The sequence below is a fragment of the Trifolium pratense genome, linkage group LG5, assembly GCF_020283565.1.
Source record: "Trifolium pratense cultivar HEN17-A07 linkage group LG5, ARS_RC_1.1, whole genome shotgun sequence".
In the NCBI taxonomy this organism is placed as follows: Eukaryota; Viridiplantae; Streptophyta; class Magnoliopsida; order Fabales; family Fabaceae; genus Trifolium; species Trifolium pratense.
The window spans coordinates 3,107,713-3,132,343 of record NC_060063.1 but is presented as its reverse complement, the minus strand read 5'-3'; the positions used below and the strand labels follow the sequence as shown (position 1 = coordinate 3,132,343).

Sequence of the window (24,631 nt, the reverse complement as noted above, 5' to 3'; positions counted from 1 at the left end):
ACTTCTTTGAGTGACAGGCTGTATGAGAAACAACTTTAATCACTACGGTGGAACTCTTTATCACAGTTAATGATAAGGTCATCCCAGTATTCTTCCTCTTCATTTATCAAGTTCTGATTGTTATCTTGAGAACTTGTCAGCCATTGGTCAAGGACATAAGCCCTTCTTCCTTTGCATAGAACTTGTTTCCAAACTCTAGGTAGGACATATCCTTTCCTAGTTGGTAAATCTGAATGATACATAATTTCAGCTTTTGGTACCCATCTTCTGGGTCCACGCTTGTTAGTCCAAACATGCTTATTATGTTGTCTAGTGTTAGAGAAAGACCTTGGTTTGGAATAATAACCTTTTTGAAATCTTTTCTTTGTTTGAAATCTGTTATTGTTCCAAGATTTGAATTGTTTATGATTCCAGGGTTTGTATCTATTATCAATCCTATTTTCTGATTGATTATATCTACTGACTCTAGAATCATAAATAATCTGAGTCTTGTACTTCATCTGAGATTTAGAATTTTTCTTTTTAAAAACTTCTGATGTTTTAGGTTGACTAACTTCAGGTACTGAAGTTCCTTTGAATCCAGAATTTGAAGTCTCAGATGTTGAAGCTTTCAGAACTTCTGAACTAATGTTCTCAGGTTCTGAACAACTTCTATCTTCTGAACTTTTCTTTCCAGATCCTGAGGGACTAGGTTCCTCTGAGCTGTCAGCTTCTAAATCACTCAGATCATCATTGTCATTTTCACAAATGCCAGGATTCTTTCCCTCTTCACTTGGTGGAACAACATAATAAACCCAAGATTTTCCAACCTTTTTGGCAAAGGTCTTCAGCTTTGAATATGTTCTACCATATTCATAGCCAAGTCCTTCTCCTCTATGTCTCAAGACATTATAAATTCTATTAGCAGCTTTGCTCTTCCCAAGGTTGAGATGCACAAACTGTTGAAGAGCTATTTCCTGCTCATCAATAGGTTTGTGACAAACAGCACAACCCTTTTCAAAGTCATCTACTCTATTCAGAGTTTCTTGATATAGACCTTGAAAATGTTCTGCTTGCTCAGTCAGAGTGTTAAGCTTTTCTTGTAAAACTTTTTGTTTACTTAACACTCTGAGATGTTTCTCAATGACCTTGTTAAGTGCAGTTATAAGTTGAGATTTAGAGCAGTCAGAAAATACCTCATCAGTTACTTCTGAATCTGATTCTGATTCATCGTCTGAGTCTACATCTGAGTCAGCTGAAGCCATCAGGGCTAGATTTGCCTCTTCTTCTTCCTCAACTTCTTCCTCAGATGATAGCTCTTCAAAAGTAGCCATCAGACTCTTTCTCAATTTACTCTTGAATTGTTGCTTCTTTGAGCTGTATCTTTTGCTTTTGTCTTTAGCAGACATTTCTGGACAATCAGCAATAAAGTGTCCTGGCTTCTTACAGTTGAAGCAACTCTTCTGATCATCCTTTTTGCTGACAAAATTTCTGGAGCTGTTACCTCCTCTGAAATTTCTTTTGTTAAATCTGTTCCATTGCTGAAACTTGGTGAATAAAGCAAACTCATCCTCATTCATCTCATCCTCTTGACCATCAGCAGAAGATTCTTCTTCAATATCAAGAAGCTGAGTCTTAAGAGCCTTAGAAGTAGTCTTAGTTGACTGTAAAGCCACTGACTTAGACTTCTTCTTAGTTTCTGAGTCAGCATCCAGAACCATCTCATGGCTTCTGAGATTGCTTATCAGAGCTTCAAGACTCAGAGTCTTGAGATTTTGAGCTTCCTCTATTGCAGTGACCTTAGGTCTCCAAGCAATAGGAAGACTTCTCAGAATCTTCTGAACATGGTCATAGGTTGAATAACTTCTCTTAAGAGCTTTAAGCCCAGATACAAGGATTTGAAACCTTGTAAACATAGTCTCAATGTTTTCATCTTGTTGCATAGTGAAAAGTTCATATTGCCTTATCAAAAGACTAGCTTTAGCCTCTTGAACCTTTTCATTACCATCATAGGTAGCACACATAGAATCAAAGATAGATTTAGCAGTAGACTTGTTCTCTATTCTGACATAATCCTCATGTCTAATAGCTCCAACAACAATATCCTTTACTCTATGATGTTTTGTGTAGATTTTTAGGTTAGCTGGTGTGAGTAACTTTCTATTCTCCATGGACAACCTACCATGTTCATTCAAGTTTTCAAAAGTTACTCCCAACTCAACCAAATCCCACAACTCATGATCAATAGCAGTAATATTGCTATACAGTCTCTCTTTCCACCATTCAAATAATGAAGCATCACCATTGAATATAGGGGCTTTTCTATTGCCACTATGTTCATGTGATTCATTACTTAAGTAGTCATAACCAAAAGCATTTCTAGGACCACCACCAGCACCACTGGCCTCACCTTCACCAGTAGTTCTAGTACTACTATCATCTCCTCCAGACATAGTGTTCTCACAAGATCTTTACTGTCTCACTGTTAAGTGAAAGTAACAGACCAGGTGCTCTGATGCCAATTGAAGGTGTGAAAACACAAGAAGGGGGGGGGTTGAATTGTGTTTTAGCTAAGTTAAAACTTTTTCAAGTTCTTAACTCAACTATATTCGCAGCGGATAAATAACACAAATAATAATAAGAGAGAGAGAGAAAAGCACACAAGCAGTTTATACTGGTTCCTCTCACAAAACGAGAGTAGTCCAGTCCCCTTGCACTTCCAAGGGAGTTCACTATAATCACACAAGATTACACCTGCTCAAGCACACAAGCAAGAGACTTCACAACTATGCTCAAGCACACAAGCTTAAGACTTCACACTTAAACACACAAGTTTAAGTCTCACACTTAAGCACACAAGCTTAAGTTACACACGTAACAATAAAGTATATAAAAATATACAAGTGCTCTTAGATGAACCTAAAGAGAGCAAATACAAGTATTACAGAGTATTTGGCTAAAGTGCAAAAACACTTGAGAGAGGTTCAGAGCTTGTATATCAGAGAGTTCAGAGTTTGTTCAGCGCACGTTCAATTCTTGATAATTGTATATTTGTTGTAGCTGAATCTTCTAGTATATATACCACTAGAAAAGAGTCGTTGCAAGAGAACCGTTGGAGTTGATAAACTTTTGTCTTCAAGCAGTTTGTCTTGATGCAGTTGGTTGTATCCAAAACTAAGAAAGAGTTTCAGGTACTTTGACTACTGCAGAGTGGACTTTCCTTATTCAGCTAACAAAACTGAAGACCCACGTTCTCAAGTTAGGACAGACAAAACAGAGGTAGCTGAACTGATCAGGCTTGAAAGGTCCTTTTCTCCATTGGTAGAAGAGTTGACTGGTGAAAGGAATCTTCACAGCTTTCAAAGAGATCTTCAGAGTTTGATGAAGCTCGTAGACAGACAGAAGTACTGAAGTCTTCATCCTCTGAACGTTGTAACCTCTGAAGTCCAACATCTTCTGAGCGCTTGTGAACTTCTGAGTTCACATCCTCTGAACTCCACTCAGGACTTAAATGATGCTTATATCTGCGCACTCAAAATAAATTTTTAGTCCTTCCAATTGTTAATTAATACTTTGTTATCATCAAAACCTTTATAGATTTAGGGGCAAACATTTTTAAATCAATTTTGTTCCAACAAAGAGAGGAGCTCGTGGGAGAGAAAGAGAAGAGCAAGCTTGTGGATTCGTCGAGCTAAGGTACGAGAGTTAGATTACATATTCGTGAGTGATTCGAAAGAGGGGAGGATGTCGATTCCTCCATTCCCAAACTCTTTCCACTCTATTTTCTTGTGGGTTTTGTGGGTGACTTTCTTAATGGAAAATGGATTCTTTTGATCCTAACATGTGTAGTGAACTCATGGTAGATGAGGTAAACAACTTTGGGGAGTTGAAAGTGGGTATATGTATATGTTTGATCAATGATTTGCATGCTTTGTTAAACTTGCTTAAAATGCAAGAAATTGGTATGAATTTGTAAGTGTGATGTATGTGGGTGTTTGTGAGTGTTAATTAATGTTCATAGGTACCATATACGCTTGAATTAGCTGTTTATAAGAATTTATAACATGTCTAGATGGATTTTTGAGTGGATTCCATGTTAAACCGCCTTAGAAAACTCAAGAGCAGATATTCTTTTCTGGTGTAGTTCGCTAAGCGACCAGGAGTTCGCTGTAGCGAACATGTTCGCTGAAGCTCGCCAATGCTCGCCATGAGCAGGTGACTTCCTGGTGAGGTTCGCCATGTCTCGCTAAGCCCTCGCTTAGCGAAGGCCTCTGTGACAGCAATTTTGTTGATGTTTATAAGTGTAATTAGGCACTTGTAACATGGTTTAAGGGTATCCTTACATGATTGTTGATACATGTTGATACATGTTGATACTGTTAATGCTTATTGTTAATCGTTATATGATTGATAAACGTGTATGCAATAAGTTGTAGCTTAAAGTGAGTATGTATATGTTTTAGCATTAATTTGCAATGATAAGAGAATGATGTATGTTTTATGACATAAGTGTAAATGAAACCTTGTGTGTATAAAAATGAGTATGCAGATAATTATCATGTGAATAATTATGAATTGAGTAATAGGATATTGTGTTATCCTAATGTGTTAGATGTTGGAATTATGTTTCCGCATCAGTGAATGAATAGCTTCGAGCTAGATAGCGTCATGTATTTGATGTGTTTAAAAGTAATCATGCATTCATGAATAATTGTGTTATGGGAATCATGTGAATTCCAATAATTGATGAAAATGGTTTATGTTTATGAAAAGTGGTCGAAGATGGGATTATGTTATCCGAGATCTGGAACCCATATCCAAACATGATATAAAACTGTGTGACTCCTCTTTATGAGTGAGATGGTTGATGATAACCGAGATCCGACATGATTTAAAAACTGTATTGATGATGATCCTGCATGATCTAAAACTGACACCATCCAGCAACGATGTAAAACTGAATGAGATGGTCTAAGTTGGCCAGCATCCAACATGATGTAAAACTGTTAGTTCATCTTAAATGGGGTGACGAACATCCTGCATGATGTAAAACTGACAGCATCCTGCATGATGTAAAACTGATGTAGAGTCCGTGCATGACTATAATCTGAACAGTCCGTACATGACTATAATCTGAACAGTCCGTCATGACTAAAATCTGAACAACGTGGAAATGGTACCACATGCATTAGTTGTGTCTAGGGGACATGACATGAGTAAATGGCATGAGATTGCATTAGGGTAAATGTGCATAAACTTGATAATTGTTATGTGACATTATCTGATTGGATTGTAATGTGTTTTCCGTATGTGTTAAGCTTTGGTATTTACTAATTGTTTAATACTGTGATTGTTGCCATGTCTTGGTGTGTGAGCAGAGTCCGTCATGACTATAAAATGAACAAGTGTAGAGTCCGTCATGACTATAAAATGAACAAGTGTAGAGTCCGTCATGACTATAAAATGAACACTTTGGTAGTGTCCGAGAAGACGTGAAACTATATGATTGGTGTGTTTGTAAATGAATGATTAATTGGTAGTCGTATTTGACGATGTATGTGCGTGAGTTAGAAATGTATGATAGCGTGTGAAGTGTGTAGTATACTACTCACACTTATATTTATGTTTATGTTTTCTAACTCTCTGCTATGTGTAATTGCTGGACCTTTGGGGGTCCAGGTTGACAGGTTATGTGTTAGCCTCGTCCGAGTGAAATGGTGAAGCTCTGCTCTGATTGAGACACGGGAAAAAGGGGTTTTATATCTATATAGAGTCCTTTGAGAACACTCTGATTGGTTTAGTTTCATTTTGAACACTACACCATTTTTGACCTTTGGCAACGATATTTTAGGCAACGGCTGAAAAAGCGTTGGTTAAAAATGTAGAGGCAACGGTTTTACACTGGTTGCCGACATTTTACATTTTTGGCGTTCGCATATAAAAAAGCGTTGGCTATTTATTTTAGGCAACGGTAAACAAAGCGTGGACAAATAAAACCGTTGAAATTTCCTTTTTGGCAACAGCTTGTTACGTGTTGTAATATACAACCGTTGTTGTTTATTTTCTGTCAACGGTTTGTTACGTGTTGCAACATAAAACCGTTGCCTTTCTTTATAGACCACAGGTTCGAACTGTTGCCTATAGGTTGTATAACGGTGGCCTAAAGATAACACACAAAATACACTCTAAAATTGTTTTAAAAACAAAATATTTTTAAAAAATATATTTGAATAATATACCTTTTTTTGAAGCAATTTAAAAAATATATTTTTTAAAAATAAAATATTTATAAAATATTTTTTAAAATGAAAACTTGTTTTTTTTTAACCAAACAGCTTTAATTCATATCATTAACTAATAAATGAAAACTTGTTTTAAAAATATAAATATATACTATAAAATAAAAGAGGGCACGACCTAAAATTGTTTTCTTTTTAAAATTAAGTTAAAATAGAATATAAAATTAAATAAAAAAAAAAGTAGGTTTTTGAATGTAAAAGAAGCAAAAAAGAGGTTTTTGAATTAAAAATTATTTTAAAATAAAAGGTGAAATTAAAATAAAAGGGGAAATAAAAACCCAATTCTCTCTTCTCTTGCTCAGCGTGAAACCCTTATTCCTTTCAGACTCACAAACACGAAACCCTTTCTCTCTTCTAACTTCTGAGCTGCCGCAGATACTGATGCGACCAGGCCACCATCGCTTCTCCTTGTCATTCCTCCTCCGCGACGCTGCTGTTTTGTAACTTCATCACACTTAAAGTTAACCTATGGCTCAAACCCTCTCGTTGTGGATGCGGTCACAATTTTCGGCTTGTGCTTCGTTTCCCACAGTACAAATTTCTGCTAGGTAACTCATGATTTCCCTTCTCCCTTCCTTTAATTTCACTACTACATTTGTGTTGCATGTTCTTTCTCTTTTTCACAATTCTCGTGTTCTGGATCTTGCTTTAATATAAACATTTAGGATATTGAATTTGATTTTAAATTGCGACTATATTACTGCTTTAGTTACTAGCATTTAGTATACCAAGATACTTTAATGATAAATTTTCAGGTTCCCCCAATTTTAGACAAACCCTAATCATATATGTTTTAGTTTATTGCTTTGCATATGTACTAAGTTGTCACCGCTTCTTATTTTATTGTAGGCATTGTGATAGTGTGATTTATCATGTGATTTTGGGGTTTCTACATGTCGTTGTTTAACCAAGTTTGATTTCTGGTTTTTTGTAGTTCATGTACTGAGTTTTTTGTTTTGTTTATCAGTTTTTTATTGATTAGGCTACTTTGACATGCCAATATCCTCATGTTTTTGAAAACCGGTGTTAATTAAACTTATTGATACAAAAACTATGGAGCCAGATGACACTTTTTGAAAACCCGTGTTGATTGAAGCTTATGTACTCTGTTATTTCAACTCTTGTTTACTTATATATTTTATTTGGATTTACTACAAGTTGTTGTCTTTACTTTGTTACAGGGCACTAATAGTAAATGGAAGTGCTCCATTTATTCAATGTCTAGAACTGGAGAATATATGTTTAGGATAGGAAATTTTCCTTAAAGGAAAGGAATATATATTTTTGTATATTGTTCTTGTGGACTAGTGCATTCATGTAATTGATGCAAATGGCAAGCAGGTTTGTCTCGATTTCTCACTCACTAATTATATTTTTATGACATAGAATGTGGAATGATTCAAAAAATAGTCTCTTAATGTCAAATTATCAAATTATAACCACAACACAACAAACATTATTGAGTAAGAAAACAAAGTTTGAAGGATTATGTGAAAATATTATTGCAATAGAATATTTCTTTCACCCTAACCCTTTACCAATTATAAGATTTCAAATTATTAAGAATTTGAATTGATAAAGTATATATTTTGTGTGTTTATGTGTTTGATGGATGAGGCTTACCTAGGAAGAGTAATTATGTGGGTATGAATAATTTTATACTATAGCATATACATGCATTGTCTCACCTCTAAAAATCTATATGATAAGTAAATCACTTTGTTGATTTGTCAATGCATGATTTTGTTTTTGGTACATTGTCATTGCATGATTTAGTGAGTGTTGATTTAAAGTTTTACCGCGACTCTCACTGGATGGATTTCTTTACAATATATATGTATTTACCTTATTCATGTTCCGGAAACTTTTATGTGTTTTATTTCTTCAAAGTGACATATTTTGTCAAATGTGTTTGGTCTAGTTATCCCCTAGATTAATCAAGCTTGCATTGGTACAAACTAGTGAGTATTTTGGTATATCTTATTGCACCACTTTGCAATCAAAAGCTTGTTTAGACACAAGTTTGTTAATTCTCTTGTCCAATCAAAGGTAACAATTGTTTTCTTGTGTTTAATTTGTAGGGGCATGTGAGCTGCTTTTAATTTAAAATGTATCAAGGAAGAAATGAAGACAATTCCTAGCATCTTGAATTGTATGTTGCCGTTTAGTAAACTCTGGTGGTTTTGGATGATATTGAAGGATTGCATTTGTAAGTATATGGGAATGATACTAGGAAGCTTAGGCAAGATATTGTCAAGATTCATGGAATGAGATTCAATGTAGATGTTGTTATTGGTTGTATATTTAAATAGAGTTTAGGTATATTTAGATTTTAATAGAGTTTATATACTATTGTTTGTAGTGGAATTATTTAATGTAACGAATACAAATGAATCTTATTATAAGTCATTTAATAAAATTATTTTAATTAAATTTGATAGCTGCTTATTTTTTTTTTAAATTAACCTATAATAGGCAACGATTTTATAGTGTGGCCTAAACATAATTGTATCTAAAATAAAATCGTTGCTTATACAGTAGCCAACGGTTTGAACAGTGTGGAATAAGCTAAACCGTGGACTAAAATTGGCCTAGTAAACCGTTGTCTTTCCCACAGTTTAGACAACGGTGTTTACTTCTCGTTGGCTAAAGTGAAAAAACCGTTGTCTATATGAATAGGTAACGCCCGTATACACCACCCCTGGAAAATGGTTGACTAAACGTTTAGGCAACGGCTTTTCTGCTTTTACCCACGGTTTTCTGCTGTTGCCGAAAGTGAAAAATGTTGTAGTGGAAAATGTATCCGTTTTGTATGACTAATGACGCATCGTGTCGATGCGAAGATTTGTGTTGTTTATTCAAACATTTTACTAATTAATTGTATTAGTATTATCTTTGAATGAAGCTTGTAGTATTCAAACCAGCGCTTTATAAACATATTTTCAATTTTCAAGCTGCGTATTTTATAAAAAGATTTTATAAAGGCAGAGTTAATTAATTAACGGGTTTGGGTGTTACAGCAGCCACAAACCTTCCATGGTTATCCACATACCAATACCCACTTTGTTATGAGTAAGGGAAAAAGAAGCGTCTACATTGCACTTGTACCTTCCATGACTTGGCTTGACCCAAATCATCTTCTGCGGGTCTGTCTGAACAGTGTTGGTTAGAGAGCGGATCTGTTGTGCATCGCGCCAACTTGTTATTAAATGTCTAGCTCGTTCTACCACAGTTTGGTCGGAGTCGGCGATATTATCTCATACTTGATTATTTCTGCGCTTCCATATACTCCACATCATCACACTAAAGAATTCTTGCTGGTCTTTGTCTAGCCTGTGCAAAACTGAGAACAGATTCTCATCAATATTATTATTAGTATTCAGACCTGCATTTACATGATTCCATAGCCCTGCTCGCTGCCAGCAACGCCTACTTGTCATACACATAAACAACACATGCAAGATGTCTTCTTCTGCGTCGTTACAAATAGCACACTGCACCGGACATTGTACACCGCGGCTATTTAGTCTCTTGCGCGTTGGTAATACGTTCCGACCTATACGCCAAAGAAGGTTCTTCACTTTTGGTGGAATTTTCGCGCGCCAGATCTGATTCCAATGGGTGAAGTACCCGTACCAGGTACGTATCAGTACCGGATACTCCATGGTACTCGTATGGTACGCACCGATTCCGTACCCATTTTTATTTGGGTGATTTATGATGATGAATACGAAAAAACATATTGGCTGTTAAAAATCTCTTAAAATATTATAATTTTTTATTATATTTCAATTATCTCTCATTTTTTTATGAAAATAGTTGAGACGGTAGTAAAAAAAATTAAATCTTCAAAGCATGATGATAATAATTCACTTAAAAATAATTTTTTTAATATTTTATACTAATGTACCCGTACCTTAAATTTTCTAAAAATATCGTACCGCGTACCAGTACCGGTACTGTACCCGACATAGAACATAACCAATACTTATTTTCAATTTTGGAGCTTTCTTCTTTCTCACTTGGGAGTGTCTCATTTGGTTTGGCAGTGACAACGCACACTTCACATTTCTTCTAAACAAAAATGTTACCTCAAACACTAGTTAACCCTGAATTTCTCTTTCTTACAATATTCATACTCATTCTATTGGTTACTATATTTCTTCACTCAAAATTGCATAAAAAAAATGGTAGGAAAAATCCACCAGGTCCAAAACCATTGCCAATTATTGGTCACCTTCACATGCTAGGTAAACTTCCACATCGTACCCTTCAATCCCTTTCACAAAAATATGGACCCATAATGTCATTGAAATTAGGACAAGTCCAAACCATTGTAGTTTCATCATCTCAAATTGCTGAACTATTCCTCAAGACCCATGATAGTATTTTCTCTAGTAGACCCAAAACTTTTGCTTCAAGTTATTTTTCATATGGTGGAAAGGGCATAGTTTTCACTGAATATGGGGACTATTGGCGAAATATGAGGAAATTGTGTAACATTCAATTGTTGCATACTTCAAAAGTTGAAATGTTTGCTCCTTTGAGGAAGGTAGAAGTTGGATTGTTGATTAAGTCATTAAGAAAATCAGCAACATTACATGAGGTTGTTCATGTTAGCAAGGTTGTAGCTGAGCTTATTGAGAATATCAATTACAAAATGATATTGGGTCGAAGCAAAGATGATAAGTTCGACTTAAAAGAGCTTGTTCACGAGGAATTGACATTGATTGGAATGTTTGATCTGGCTGACTATCTACCTTGGTTACGTCCGTTTGATCTTCAGGTATGATATATTGATATATATTTCAGTGAACATTTTTTTATTTGTTGAAATTCGTAGACCAACTCATACTTGTTATAACTAATAAAAAAAGTGTGTTGTTATTGATATAGATGATCCGTTTGGATTGACTTATTTTTTAGCTTATGCAAAACAGCTTATACAAATAAATAAGCTTTTATTTATTATTATAAGTTCTTCAAGGTAATTTATGAGAAAAATATAGATACAATTTTTGTTAGTGAAAATTTATGAATTAACGTAAAAGTTTGTTTATTTGCATAACCTATTTTTACGAGCTCAAGAATAGGCCAAATCCAAACAGGACCAAAATCTTATGTGCGGAAAAAAATTAATGTAAATTATTATTTATTTTTTTACAAATTAAGAGTCTTCATTGAAGACACTACCTTTTTTTTTTTAACTACCATTTCTAAATGGGTAGTATTAGTTTATAGATATTCATAATCACATGGGTAGTATGTTTATAAAATTAGTAAAACAAAACATATAACTACCTCACCAATTGTTAGGGATGATCATCGTTCGATTTTCCGCAATTACGATTGGGATGAGGCTGGAATTGCTTGATGTTAAAACAGACCTCCAAACTAGATTAGACGGTTTAGTGAGCCGAATACTGATAGTGAAACCAAAACAAAAAAACATATAATTAACTACCATTTAGAAAATTAGTTTATAGATTCAATTACTAGTATCTTAATGTATATTAGTTTAAGTTTTCCATTAATATCCAATATAATATTGCTAATTCAACTCATGGAATAATAGGGAATAGAAAGACGTTGTAAGAAAGCATGGAAGCAACTTGATGAATTTTTGGAGTACATAATAAAAGAGCACGAGAATCCATCAATTGAAGAACAAAAAGGTCATAACAACAAAGATTTTGTAGACATATTGTTATCACTCATGAACCAACCAATTGATTTCAAAGACAAAAAATATGACATTGATAGAACCAACATCAAGGCTCTTATAATGGATATGATTTCAGCAGCAATAGACACAACAGCTGTTGCAACTAATTGGGCTCTTTCACTACTTCTAAAGCATCCTAATGCAATGAAGAAACTTCAACATGAGCTAGAAAATGTGGTTGGAATGAATAGACAAGTGGAAGAGAGTGACTTGGCAAATTTGCCTTACTTGTCTATGGTTATGAAAGAGACCTTAAGGTTGTTTCCTGTTGGACCTTTGGGAGCACCTCATGTGTGTCTTCAAGATGTTGTTGTAGATGGTTATTACATAAAGAAAAATACAACAGTTTTAATAAATTTATGGACAATAGGGAGAGATACTAAGGTTTGGTCAGATAATGCTGAGATGTTTTGTCCAGAGAGATTTAAAGATAGTAATGTAGACCTTCGCGGACACAATTTTCAACTCATACCATTTAGTTCAGGTCGAAGAAGTTGTCCCGGAATGGAAATGGGATTAACTAGTTCGAAATTGGTTGTGGCTCAGCTAATGCATTGCTTCGATTGGGAGCTTCCATATGGTATGTCTCCAGATAATTTAGACATGTCTGAAAAATTTGAGCTCACAATTCCGAAAAGTCAACCCTTATTAGCTGTGCCAACCTTTCGTCTGGTTGCTTAGTCATATATGAATTCCCTGCAAATCAAGACTTAATGAAATTTTAAAAAGAATTAAAATAGTTTGAAGTCATTTGCAGCAAAATAATGGACATCCAGCAAAATACTAAGTAAATCTGAGAATTATTGTGGTGAGTGTTTATTTATATGTAAAATACAAACTTTTGTTTTTTGCTTTATAAATAAAGGAAAAAGTAATGTAAGATTTGGTTGGGCTTGTTTGTAACATTTAAATCAAACAATATTGCTTTTCTTCTATATATAGATTGAAGATAGACTATTTTGAATATGCCATTCTTTTGTCACTCTACAAATTTCTCGCATGCCATATATATTTTTACTTATCAGCTACTTAAGTAGCACGTGATGTTAGAAAATATGGTGGGCGGCAAAAGGATGTCCCATTTTGAATTGCCTAAGAGGTTAATATGAGTTTTACAAATTATTGAGCTATTCATCTGTCTCAAAATAAGCATCCTTTAAAATTGTTTCACATAGATCGAGAAAGTCAATAAAGCAAAAGGAGAAAGCTTAAAGACATCTAAATTATGTTGGCACCTCTTTCCTTACCCCACAAACAAGCTAGCACTGAAATAAATTAAAAAGAGAAGAAAAAAAAATACAAAGAAAATTTGGGGGGAACCAGACCAATACCCAAGTGGGAGCTAACAAATACAACTACCTCATTAAAAATCTTACTTGTAAAACCCGTAGAAAAAACCAGGTGAAGAGAAAAAGATTGCAGTGCTTCAAAAGAGATTAAGAAAATCTATATTCTGGCAAACCAAATCTATTTCTAGCAAAAACGTGACTTATAGTATTAGGAATCGTGTCCCACCATTGAGATCATTGAATATGCAATCCAAGAATAGCAATACCATAGCACATTGATTGCCTTCTCTATAAATGAATAAATAAATGTAACAATTTTAGCAAATTAACTCACTTGGGTTGGTCTGGTGGTATTGGATTGAGACCTGAAAGTGTGCTCCTCCTTAAGGTCTTAGTTCGATTCTCACTAGTGTCAATTTGAGTGGGCTAATTTAGCTTCTTAAAAAAAACAATTTTAGAAAATTTTTCTCATTAACTATTGGCTAGTATTAGTTGTCATAAATGCATAGTAAAATTTAATAATTAGAAAGTACTCCATCCATCTCAAATTATAAGTCATTTTACAATACCTCACATGCGCCATCGGATAGGCCTAACAGATCCTCACATTTACCATCAGATGGCTCATCTTATCTCAAAGACTATGTTTGCAATGCTTCAGCTGGCTCATCAGAACCACTATCTTCAGGTACTCCTTATCATATGTATCTTCAGCCTAAGACCTATGTTGAAGCATGTAATTGGTCAGGATTGCTATTTCCTAGTAACTTAGAAATTCAAATTTGGGGTTATGCAGATGCAGATTAGATAGGGTGTGTGGACACTAGGAGATAAACATTTTGTTATTGTTTCTTCTTAGGTTCATCATTGGCCTCTTGGAAGGCTAAGTTCAACTTATGGGAGAGTGTTAGAATCAAAAAGTGAAAATTAAAGTCAGTTACTTGCATCAGAAGTAACATTTTAGTTACTTGCATCAAATTGTACTCTCATTGTTAATTATGAGCTTGTTCTCTCTTCATTCTATAATGAATTTTTCTCTCTTCCAACATTTCATTTTAATATAAATGCAATAAGTTTGTTACCCTAAAAACTATGGTCATGCATCTGTGTGTGTGTGTGTCAGGTTGCTCCTATAATGGCATCAATTAAGCAAAATTGCGGATGCAAATGAATCAACACTAAGATTCTTACATATTCAAAACATTAACATATCAAAACCTTTATTTTAACTATGTTATAAACTAGATACATATAAATTCTTTAACTATATATCACAATTTTGAATTCGAGTTGTTGGATGGGCTAGCAAGGGATTACATCTTGGCATTGAGAGTCCAAATTTCTCGGTCATATCCAAGTCATTAGAAGACATACCAAATGGAAGTTCCCAATCAAAGCAATGTACCAATTGGGCCACAACAAGACTAACAGTATTTAGGCCTAATTGAATTCCAGGACACCCTCTACGACCCGATCCAAATGGAATAAGTTGAAAATCTTGTCCTCGAAAATCTACATTACTATTCACAAATCTCTCAGGATAAAACATGTCACAATTATTCGTCCAAAATTCAGGATCTCTTCCTAATGCCCAAGCATTTATTATTATCCTAGAATTTTTCTTTATATAGTATCCATCAATTGTAACATCTTTTAGACACTCACGAGGTGTTAGCAATGGTCCAGATGGATGTAATCTAAATGTCTCCTTCAATACCATATTAAGATAAGGTAATTTTTCAAAATCATTTTCTCTTACCTTATTATTCAAACCTACCACATTTTCTAGCTCATTTTGAAGGTTCTTCATCACATTTGGATTCCTTAAGAGTTCGGACATGGCCCATTCAATTGTTGTTGAAGATGAGTCTAATGATGCAGCAATCATGTCTAATATAATAGCTTTGATATTAGTTCTATCAATGACATGTTTTTGTTCTTCATCATTAGGATCCATTGGTTGATCCATTAATGATAGTAACACATCAATAAAGTCCTTATGGTGAGGATCTTTTTTCATGTCATGCTCATGATCTTTGATTATCTTCTCCACAATTTGATCAAATTCCTTGTTTATTTTCTTCATTTGACTTGTTAGTCCCTGATTAAAATAAATGATTACATGATTATCTTAAGAATTTTTCAATGACATATTCAAAGATAAGCAGTCATAACATAATAGAGTCGATATGCACGATTCTTGAAAATAGTTTTTTTCTTATAATTTGGGACGGAGGGAGTATGCGTGCAGGAATACCAACGAATGAATATACACCGTCAATTATTACGTCAACTGCCTACATGATTTCCACCAAATACTGGCTTTATATTTTTCTACTTTAAAAAACATTGTGTTTCTTCTCTTTTTTTAGCCTATGATTTTTTAGGTGAAAAGTCATTGATTTTAACTTATTCAAGTATATAATTTAATGAATCATTAAGAAAAAGGGAACTATAGCTTTCTTCACACTTATAAACTACAATAAGATTGACTTTTTAAACATTACTTAATTATTTACCGGTTTTAAAGGACAATTATAAATTTCATATTTGTAGTCGTCTTCAATTCCTATTAAAAAATAAACTTAACTCTATAAAGTGTTCAATAGTGTTTTTTGTCCTATACTATACCCACATCATCACATGATTAATTTTATCCTATAGTATCAACATAGTTATTTTTATAATTTTTTTTATTATATATCTGGTAATTTCACTTATATAAATATTTAACATCCCTTTTTCTATCTAATGCGGGATTCAACATTTGAAAATCCATCAATGGGACGCGCCACTTGAACACCTTAGTCAGTAAGATTTTCAATACAAGGAATCAGTTCAATCATCGGCTTTGATACCCCTCAAACTTTTATCAAAAACCTTAAACAATAGATGTTGAAAAATTTTATATTATTCAATTATTATATTCCAATAATTATTATGTGGGCATATATATTTATATTAATTATATTAGCTATTTATCAATTAAGAGCCTAAATTGATTAAGTGGTCAAATAAAGTTAAAAGGCTATTAGATTTCTATTTAGAATTAATTAATTATTTAATTAGTTAGATGTGTGGGCTCAAATGGTTGGATGTCAGGATGACCCATTTCGGGATAATGGGAACCCAATACACCGTACGTAAGCAAGCACTCTCTTCTCCCCATCTGAAGAGAATCAATGCATCAGGGTACCGGTTGAGGAAGAACCAATCTAGCCACCATCTCTTTGTGTTTCAGGATCACTGCAAAAGAACTTTTCATCATGGATCCAGGTATTCCTAAAGATCAGCTTGTCGATCCTATAATTTTATACATGCTTCTATAACTATTTTGTTTCCGCACTAAAGTATATGTCATAATATGTTGAGCATGTATATGTGTTTAATCCTAATTTAGTGATTTAATTCTAACAATAGATTCATAAGTTCTCTCACTTATAAATTTAACATCCATTTTTCTACTTAATGTGAGACTTAACTCACGCTTGAAATACTAAAATTTATCCAAGACAAATTACTACAATGAAAATATTAATAAAAAGATATGGAAATGCAAAGTTAATTACTACATATATACTACAAGTTAATATTATCTAAAATATTAATTAATCCACATACCTGAATATCAAAGATGCTTAGCCAAGGCAAAAAATCTGTCAAATTAAAACTTCCAGCCAAGTTCATTGTTTCACGAATAAGTCCCTTCAAATCCAAATCACTATCCTTATTACATCCCAAAACCATCTTGTAAGTAATATTCGCTACAACCTCACCAATCATCTCACTTAGATTCACAACTTCACCTAAAGTCGCAGCTTTCTCAACGGACTTTAACATAATCTTCAATTCCTCGCTTCTCAGAGGCGCGAACATCTCAACTTTCGAACTACTCAAAAGATGCAAAGTACATAGTTTCCTCATATTGCGCCAATACGGCCCATATGGAGCTAAGCCTAATCCTTTTCCACCGTACCACATGTGTTCGGAGAGTTGAAGGTTTGGTCTACTACAAAAAATAGTGTCATGTGTTTTGAGAAATTGTTCAGCTGATTTGGGAGATGAAACTACAATTGTTGGAATTTTTCCTAGTTTTAATAACATGATTGGTCCATATTTTTGGGCAAGGGATTGAAGGGTACGATGTGGGAGATTTCCAAGGATGTGAAGGTTGCCAATAATTGGAAAAGGTTTAGGACCAGGTGGATGATTTTTATTATGTTGTTGATGATGTTTTGGATGAAATAAAATCAAAATGAATATTAGAAAGAGTATGGAAGGAATAGCTAATGTTAGAGGTAACATGGTTGCTTGGTTGATTGAAAATTGGTATGAAGTTTTTAATGTATTTATATGATATGATTTATGGTCTTGTGTTAGTGTTAACAACTTTCTTAGGGATTTTGTATTTATATGATATGATTTATGGTCTTGCGTTAGTGTTAACAATTTTCTTAGGGATTTTTTTTGTCACCCTGTTCATTTTCTTGCGTCTCCTACGAATTTATCAAAATACCGTTGTTGACTACTTAGGTAGCGGAATACCCTACCAATTTTATTTTTTTATAGCGTCCAGCCCGCTACTTAAGTAATAGAAGGTATTTTAAAAAAAAATCTCATTTTTATAGCGTCTATTACTTAAGTAGCGAAAAAGTATAAATGGAAATACTTAGAGCACGCGAAAAATATATAGAAAAATATCTCATTTTATTATGTCTTATCTTGTGTTTGGGCTTAGGCCCACTATTATTATTTATTAGTATATTTTTGACCAAATCCTTATCTATTTTATGTTGAGCATGGAGGGTTGATGGCTTCTTTTGCTAACTTTAATGGCTGATAGTGTTGGTGGGGTTCGGCTGCCATTGGTGTTAAGAGGTGGTCCCTTAAGGGTGCTGGTTTTGTTGACTACAGTTATATTTTGAAGTTTTTTGTTGTGGTGAATTGAGGATTGAATCTTCTCGTAGTAATTGTGTTGTTTCAGTCGTTAGAGTTTGATTAAAAGTTGAGATTAATGAATAATGTTAAAATTAATGTGTATTCTAGACTGTTTAATATTAAATGAAAAGTTGTGATTAATTACAGCGAAAAACTGTGTTATATAGAGGCAAACCTAGCTAGTTCCGGTGAGTTGTCCATATTTCTTGGCATGTGGGAGGACTTGCCTTTGAATTGCTGATGGATTATTTTGGTTTCATTGATAGCTGGCCATGTGAATGGTGTACTTTGATGCTCCCTACATCTATGCCTTCAGCATGTGGTAAACTAGAGTTTTTTTTTTCACATTCTAGCAAAGTAGTATATATTTTTTGTTCATTAAATTTTATGTTACAAAATGGTTTAATTATAAAAGTTCTTGAAACATTTAGAGTAATTAGTCAATTTAGTCCCTAAACTATCACTCTCTCACCAACTTAGTCCCTAAACTATTAAAAATAACTAAAAGGTCCCTAATCTATTTTTCATCCGTCAATTTAGTCCCTAAACTATCAATCTCTCACCAACTTAGTCCCTAAACTATTAAAAACAACTAAAAGGTCCCTAATCTATTTTTCATCCGTCAATTTAGTCCCTAAACTATCACTCTCTCACCAACTTAGTCCCTAAACTATTAAAAACAACTAAAAGGTCCCTAATCTATTTTTCATCCGTCAATTTAGTCCTCGGTTAACTTGTCTGTAAAATCCTAAAATATTATCACCCTTTCTTCTTCCACGTGCTTCAACGAAAACAACCACCCTGCTCGCCGCCAACCACTCCACTCTCCGGCAACAACCGTTTTGCTCGCAACACAAATATAACCTCTAGTCGCCGAACTCAATTCATTCTTTCAGAATAATCATTTAGAACGAAAAGAGATCTTTAGTATGAAAAAAGTGGCAATTGTCGGTATTTTTTGTTTTTTTTTTTTAACACGGAATAGAGATCATTTATGCTGTGATCTCTTGTTTTTTGCGGGTCTGGGAGTTTTTTTATCCTTCTATTCCTTTTCTTCTGTTATTGTAAGGAATGTTTTGGGGTGTATTAGTGTGTATAATGATGACATAAAGGGTACAAAAGTGTCATTATATGTAGTATGCTAACAAAGTCTTATTAAATTCCAAGCGTTTGTATAGTGAATTATCTTTGCAGGCTGATTGTGTCATTGGTAATACTAGTAGGAGCTAGCTTTTTTCATCCATGCCAGTGTGTTAAGAAGTGCCTTGGAGATATTATAACAGGTTTGTTAGGAATCATAAAATGATGTTTATGAGGGATTAAATTGAAGGATGTGAATATAGTTTAGGGACCTTTTAGTTGTTTTTAATAGTTTAGGGACTAAGTTGGTGAGAGAGTGATAGTTTAGGGACTAAATTGAAGGATGAAAAATAGATTAGGGACCTTTTATTTGTTTTTAATAGTTTAGGGACTAAGTTGGTGAGAGAGTGATAGTTTAGGGACTAAATTGACTGATTACTCAAACATTTATCATTTGCCTTTTAAAAAAATGGTGATTACTTCTCTACCCTCACATAAATTGAGGGTATATGCCCTATGCTGACATGACCAATCAAATTCAGCTATATATGTGTCCAAGTCAAACATAAATAATTTTTTACCAAAATATAATTTTGACTACTTTAATTTTCAAATAATTATACTTTAGGTTACTAATTTTCATTAATTATATTTTAGGTTACACATATTCTTATCATTTACTAAAAAATACTTTTCACAAATCCTATTCATCTTTTCTTACGTATTCATTTTTTCTTAAGATCAAATTTTTTCGTCGGTGCTTCGCTTGTCGCCGCCGCTTCACTTGTCATCGTCGCTTCGATTTAATTCCTTGAGGGATTTGTAATTGCTATTTGAATTGTTAAATTGACAAATAGTGATTAAAACATAAGAGAATAAAAAAATAAAATCAATGTTATCTAGATGAACCGATTCTGGAACAAACGTAGCCGAAACAAAATTCTGAAAGACAATTGTGAAGAGACCGATGATGGAGAAGTGATTCTGGAGCCTAAGGAAGCGGCGATCTTCAAGGATCACAAGTGAAGCAGCGACGACGACAAGTGAAGCAGCGGCGACAAGCGAAGCGCCGGCGAAAAAATTTGATCTTACGAAAAAAGAAAAGATGAATCCGTAAGAAAAGATGAATAATATTTTCAAAAAGTATTTTTTTAGTAAAGGATAAGAATATGTGTAAGCTAAAATATAATTAGTAAAAAGTAGTTACCTAAAATATAATTATTTGAAAATTAAAGTAGTCAAAATTATTTTTGGTAAAAAATTATTTGTGTTTGACTTTGACACATATGGCTGAATTTAATTGGTGTCATGTCAGCATAGGGCACTTACCCTCCATTTATGTGAGGGTTAATTAGAAAAAACCTAAAAAAAAAAGTATACATGAAAATATAAATGGAGTTTGAAATCCTCGCGTTCTATTGAAAAGAAAAAGACATGAAATTGTTGTACTAAAATATTTAGTTATTTTAATTTTTATGTATTTTATTTTGAAATTGAAAGTCCGTAACCTTTAATAGTTCCTCTTTCTTTAGGCGTTTTAACTCATTTGCTTTCTCCAATTATAAATATCTAGAAACTAACATAAACTACTAAATTAAATATCGATAGAAAGAGTATAAGAAGGAACAACCGAGAGTAACAACTTACCATGAGAGATCCCTCTACTTCTAATTGGGACGTGAGTACCTTTAAGGTATGCAAAAACCCTAACAATGTAATAGTTTAAGGGCCGGGGAAAACCATAAATAGGTTTTTATTTCCAAATCATATTTTTAACTACTGATATTACAGGATCAAATTAGTTTAATTGTAATTAGTATTAGTTTAACTATTGATAGTGAACTTGTTGAGGTTTTGAGACAAATTGGCTTAATTGTTGAACGTCAAAAGATATATCAGGACGAGTAGTAGTTAAGTAAATAAGTCTGCCTATTAGAGTTTTACAATATTTGAAAACTGCCCCCGGCAAAGGATTATTTTATTCAGCAAACTCTAATTTAAAACTTTCTGGTTTTGCAGATTCTGACTGGGCAACTTGTCCTACAACAAGGAAATCTGTTACGGGTTATTGTATGTTTCTTGGCTCCTCTCTTATTTCATGGAAATCCAAGAAGCAGTCTACTGTCTCCAAATCAAGTACTGAAGCTGAATATCGCGCACTAGCAAGCCTTACATGTGAATTGCAATGGCTGATGTACCTCTTTAAAGACCTGCACATCTCTTTCTCTTCCGCTGCTTCTGTTTTTTGCGACAATAAATCAGCCATCTACCTTGCCCATAATCCCACTTTCCATGAACGTACTAAACACATTGAAATAGATTGTCACATCATAAGAGAGAAGATTCAAAGTGGTTTGCTGCGGCTTTTTCCCATACCTTTTACTGCACAAACAGCCGATGTTTTTACAAAACCTTTACACAGTCCCTCATTCCTCACTCTCATATCCAAGCTTGGCCTTCATGACATCCACAGTCCAGCTTGTGGGGGAGTTTTAACTACTGATATTACAAGATCAAATTAGTTTAATTGTAATTAGTATTAGTTAATGTGATTTGGTCAATATGTGAATAATATACAGTATGCTATACTTGAATCAATCTCTCTATTTTGACAAGTTCAATACATATAGGCAAATTAAAGGAAAGGGAGAAAATAAGGTTCTTTTTAGAGAGGTGCTAGAAAAGAGTAGTAGATATCGATGAGAGTGATGAATGTTGTAAAGTCACAACTGATGCTACGGATTTATTTTTTGAGGAAGAGAAGATATGAGAAAGGATTGTGTATCAAAATTGATGATATAATTTCATTTTTTGAGGAAGAGAAGATCATATAAAGGATTGTGGAGTAGCAAATAGCAATTGATGATGTAGTTTTAGTTTTCTAAGGAAGAGAGGATTTGAGAAAGGATTGTGGAGTTAAACTAGATGATGTAGTTTTAATTTTATAAGGAAGAGAAGATTTGAGAAAGGATTGTAGAATGAAAATTAATGATATAATTTCTATTTTTTGAGAGTTCAAGCTTATAATGTGAGTCCAATTGGCAATTTGTGCACACACCTTGCTCAATTTGGAAAAGTTCCTGAAAATTTAATCTCAATTACTTTATAACGACCTACCTCAAGGACATGAAAACTACACAACAACATTTATAGCAAAGAACATCTAAACAACAAATAATAATTATAATTTAATATGAGAAATGTTCTAACCTAATAGAGGAATTTGTTGCTGGTTCTCATGCGGTACTCTTGATATAAGACAAGGTTAGAAAAAAGATCTTCAAATTATTCATGAGGCAAAAAAGCTTTTCCAAATTGTATTTTTAGCCACGGTTATTTTACTTTTAGCCACGGTTCAGCCATCGCTAACTAATTTCTGAAAATCTTTTTTCAATTATTCTGGTTTGCAATTTCTACCGGAAAACTTAGGACAAATGTTTCGAAAAATGTTCACTTTAACCTAGTTAAATCGTGGCTAATTCTTGGAACTCGTATTTTAAGCTTTTTAGTTTGTAACTTTGACAAAATGTAAGGATGAAGTCAAATAATAAAAGTGGTAAAATAAAAATATTGAATTGTTTGTAGGGGTGAGAGGGAGAATTTTCAAAGAAGGGTGAATGGAAGAAGGATAAAATGTTGATAGGGTTGGAACAATGAGGGTTGTGTTTATGGGATGCGGATAAAATGGAGGGGTGAAGTTGAAATATGTCATGGCTATGAATTATGAAAAAGGCTTAATTAGTAAAATGATCCCTTAATGATATTTTTGGTTTCACATTTGTCCCTTAAAGAAAAAAGGTCTGAATATGTTCTTTAAAGAAGAAAAAAACGTCCGATTAGGTCTCTTAAAGACATCTCCGTTAATCAGTTTGGTCCTATTCGGACCTTTTTTTAGTGACCAAACTGATTAACGGAGATGTCTTAAGGGACCTATTCGGATTTTTTTTCTTTAAGGGACCAATCTGAAACCAAAAATCTCTTTAAGGGACCATTTTACTAATTAATCCTATGAAAAACTATGTTAAATTAAGAAGAAGAACAATAATAAACTAGCTAAGAAATTAAAGACAAAATTCTTCATTTTCATTCATTAATTCTTTTCATTTTTTGGCAAAATTTTCATTTCTTTAAAGTGTATGAAATCACTACATATATAATTCTCATAATGTATCTAAAGGCATAAAACTCAATTAAGCAATCCAATAAAATAAAAGTTCAACTAACAATATAAATATTATATAGAGTATACTAATACCTAAATTATTTAATTAACTACTACCTTTTTTTTTAATCATAATTAACTACTACCTAATAATTATTTAATTAAGTACTATCTAATCCTGTATCATTCTAGCATGTTCATCATGTAGCAACTCAAACTCATGACTTTTCAAAGAACTTATGAGTTTTTCCAAAGCAAGACTGCAAGAGTGTTTAAGTCCTTAAGTTCTTGAATAGTTGTAGACTTCTCTACTTCATTGGTCGACTTCTTAAACCAAACTAAATCAATGAAGATTTCATCGGTTTATACATTTTTTGAACTACAAAATCGGTCTAAATTGAACGGATTATACCCTAAACGTAATGTCAAGTTTTAGCTTATTGCTTATAAGATTATATTGAAGAAAAAAAAAAACCAGATTGATGCTATTTTCTCACAAACTTAATTATAGTTTATTTTTAGAGTTTAAAGGACATGCACTATCAGTGTAAATTAATATTATGCTGACAACCAATAAGAAATTAAGAATGCTTCGACCTTCCATGTCATATGAAAAAAATGGGGTTAAGTGAGGTGACGTGGCGGAAAACATGGTTGTGATTGGTTAACAGTGTAAAATTAATTTACACTGTCAGTGCAAATTCTTTTTTCTCTTATTTTTACTAGTTTATAGATTATTTTAATAAGTTAATTCAATTATATAATATATCATTATTTCTTCCAATTTTATCTACTTTAAATTATTTTTTTTAACAAACAAAAATGAGATATATATTAAACAAACTAGTAAACTCCTCAGCACAAGATGCAATGAGAAATACTACGAGAGTTATACAAAAGAGTCAACAGGAGAAATACATCAAAGATAACAAGATCAGTCATGCCCAGACAAGAGCATGGACTCGACCACGGACCGTGAAACTGAAAATTCAAAACTAGAACTTATAAATTCATCCGCCGAAATTAAACTTATCGGTTATTTAATTTGTTTATTTATTTTTTGGTGTGATATTACCTATGGTTTATTACATATATAAACTATATACCATAAGATAATTAGGGGTGTGCATGGTTTGGAAACCACACCACACCTAATTGA

The 24,631-nt window shown here is 33.3% G+C and overlaps 2 protein-coding genes and 1 long non-coding RNA gene across 3 annotated transcripts; 2 read left to right on the top strand and 1 right to left on the bottom strand.

The window, feature by feature from the left end:
- The first annotated feature begins 6,569 nt into the window (after window positions 1-6,569).
- Window positions 6,570-8,718, top strand: LOC123884703. The gene is made up of 3 exons (XR_006800902.1): window positions 6,570-6,826; window positions 7,460-7,619; window positions 8,360-8,718. It is a non-coding gene; the product is annotated as an uncharacterized LOC123884703 (long non-coding RNA).
- Window positions 8,719-10,252: 1,534 nt separating this feature from the next.
- LOC123884161 (cytochrome P450 CYP736A12-like) lies at window positions 10,253-13,348 on the top strand. Its single transcript, XM_045933185.1, has 2 exons — window positions 10,253-11,064; window positions 11,854-13,348. The coding sequence occupies exons 1-2, from the start codon at window positions 10,363-10,365 to the stop codon at window positions 12,682-12,684; spliced, it is 1,533 nt and encodes a 510-aa protein (XP_045789141.1). The 5' UTR covers window positions 10,253-10,362; the 3' UTR covers window positions 12,685-13,348.
- A 1,112-nt stretch (window positions 13,349-14,460) lies between these two features.
- LOC123884160 (cytochrome P450 CYP736A12-like) lies at window positions 14,461-17,682 on the bottom strand. Its single transcript, XM_045933184.1, has 2 exons — window positions 16,914-17,682; window positions 14,461-15,393 (listed from the first exon to the last, which is right to left on the bottom strand). The coding sequence occupies exons 1-2, from the start codon at window positions 17,595-17,597 to the stop codon at window positions 14,557-14,559; spliced, it is 1,521 nt and encodes a 506-aa protein (XP_045789140.1). The 5' UTR covers window positions 17,598-17,682; the 3' UTR covers window positions 14,461-14,556.
- Between the last annotated feature and the right edge of the window lie 6,949 nt (window positions 17,683-24,631).

Excerpts from the sequence above, each read along its gene's own strand:
- LOC123884161 (XM_045933185.1), top strand. The coding sequence starts at position 10,363 with ATGTTACCTCAAACACTAGTTAACCCTGAATTTCTCTTTCTTACAATA. Across the intron at positions 11,065-11,853 it reads TACGTCCGTTTGATCTTCAG|GGAATAGAAAGACGTTGTAA; the intron begins GTATGATATATT and ends ATGGAATAATAG.
- LOC123884160 (XM_045933184.1), bottom strand. The coding sequence starts at position 17,597 with ATGTTACCTCTAACATTAGCTATTCCTTCCATACTCTTTCTAATATTC. Across the intron at positions 15,394-16,913 it reads TAAGCATCTTTGATATTCAG|GGACTAACAAGTCAAATGAA; the intron begins GTATGTGGATTA and ends TATTTTAATCAG.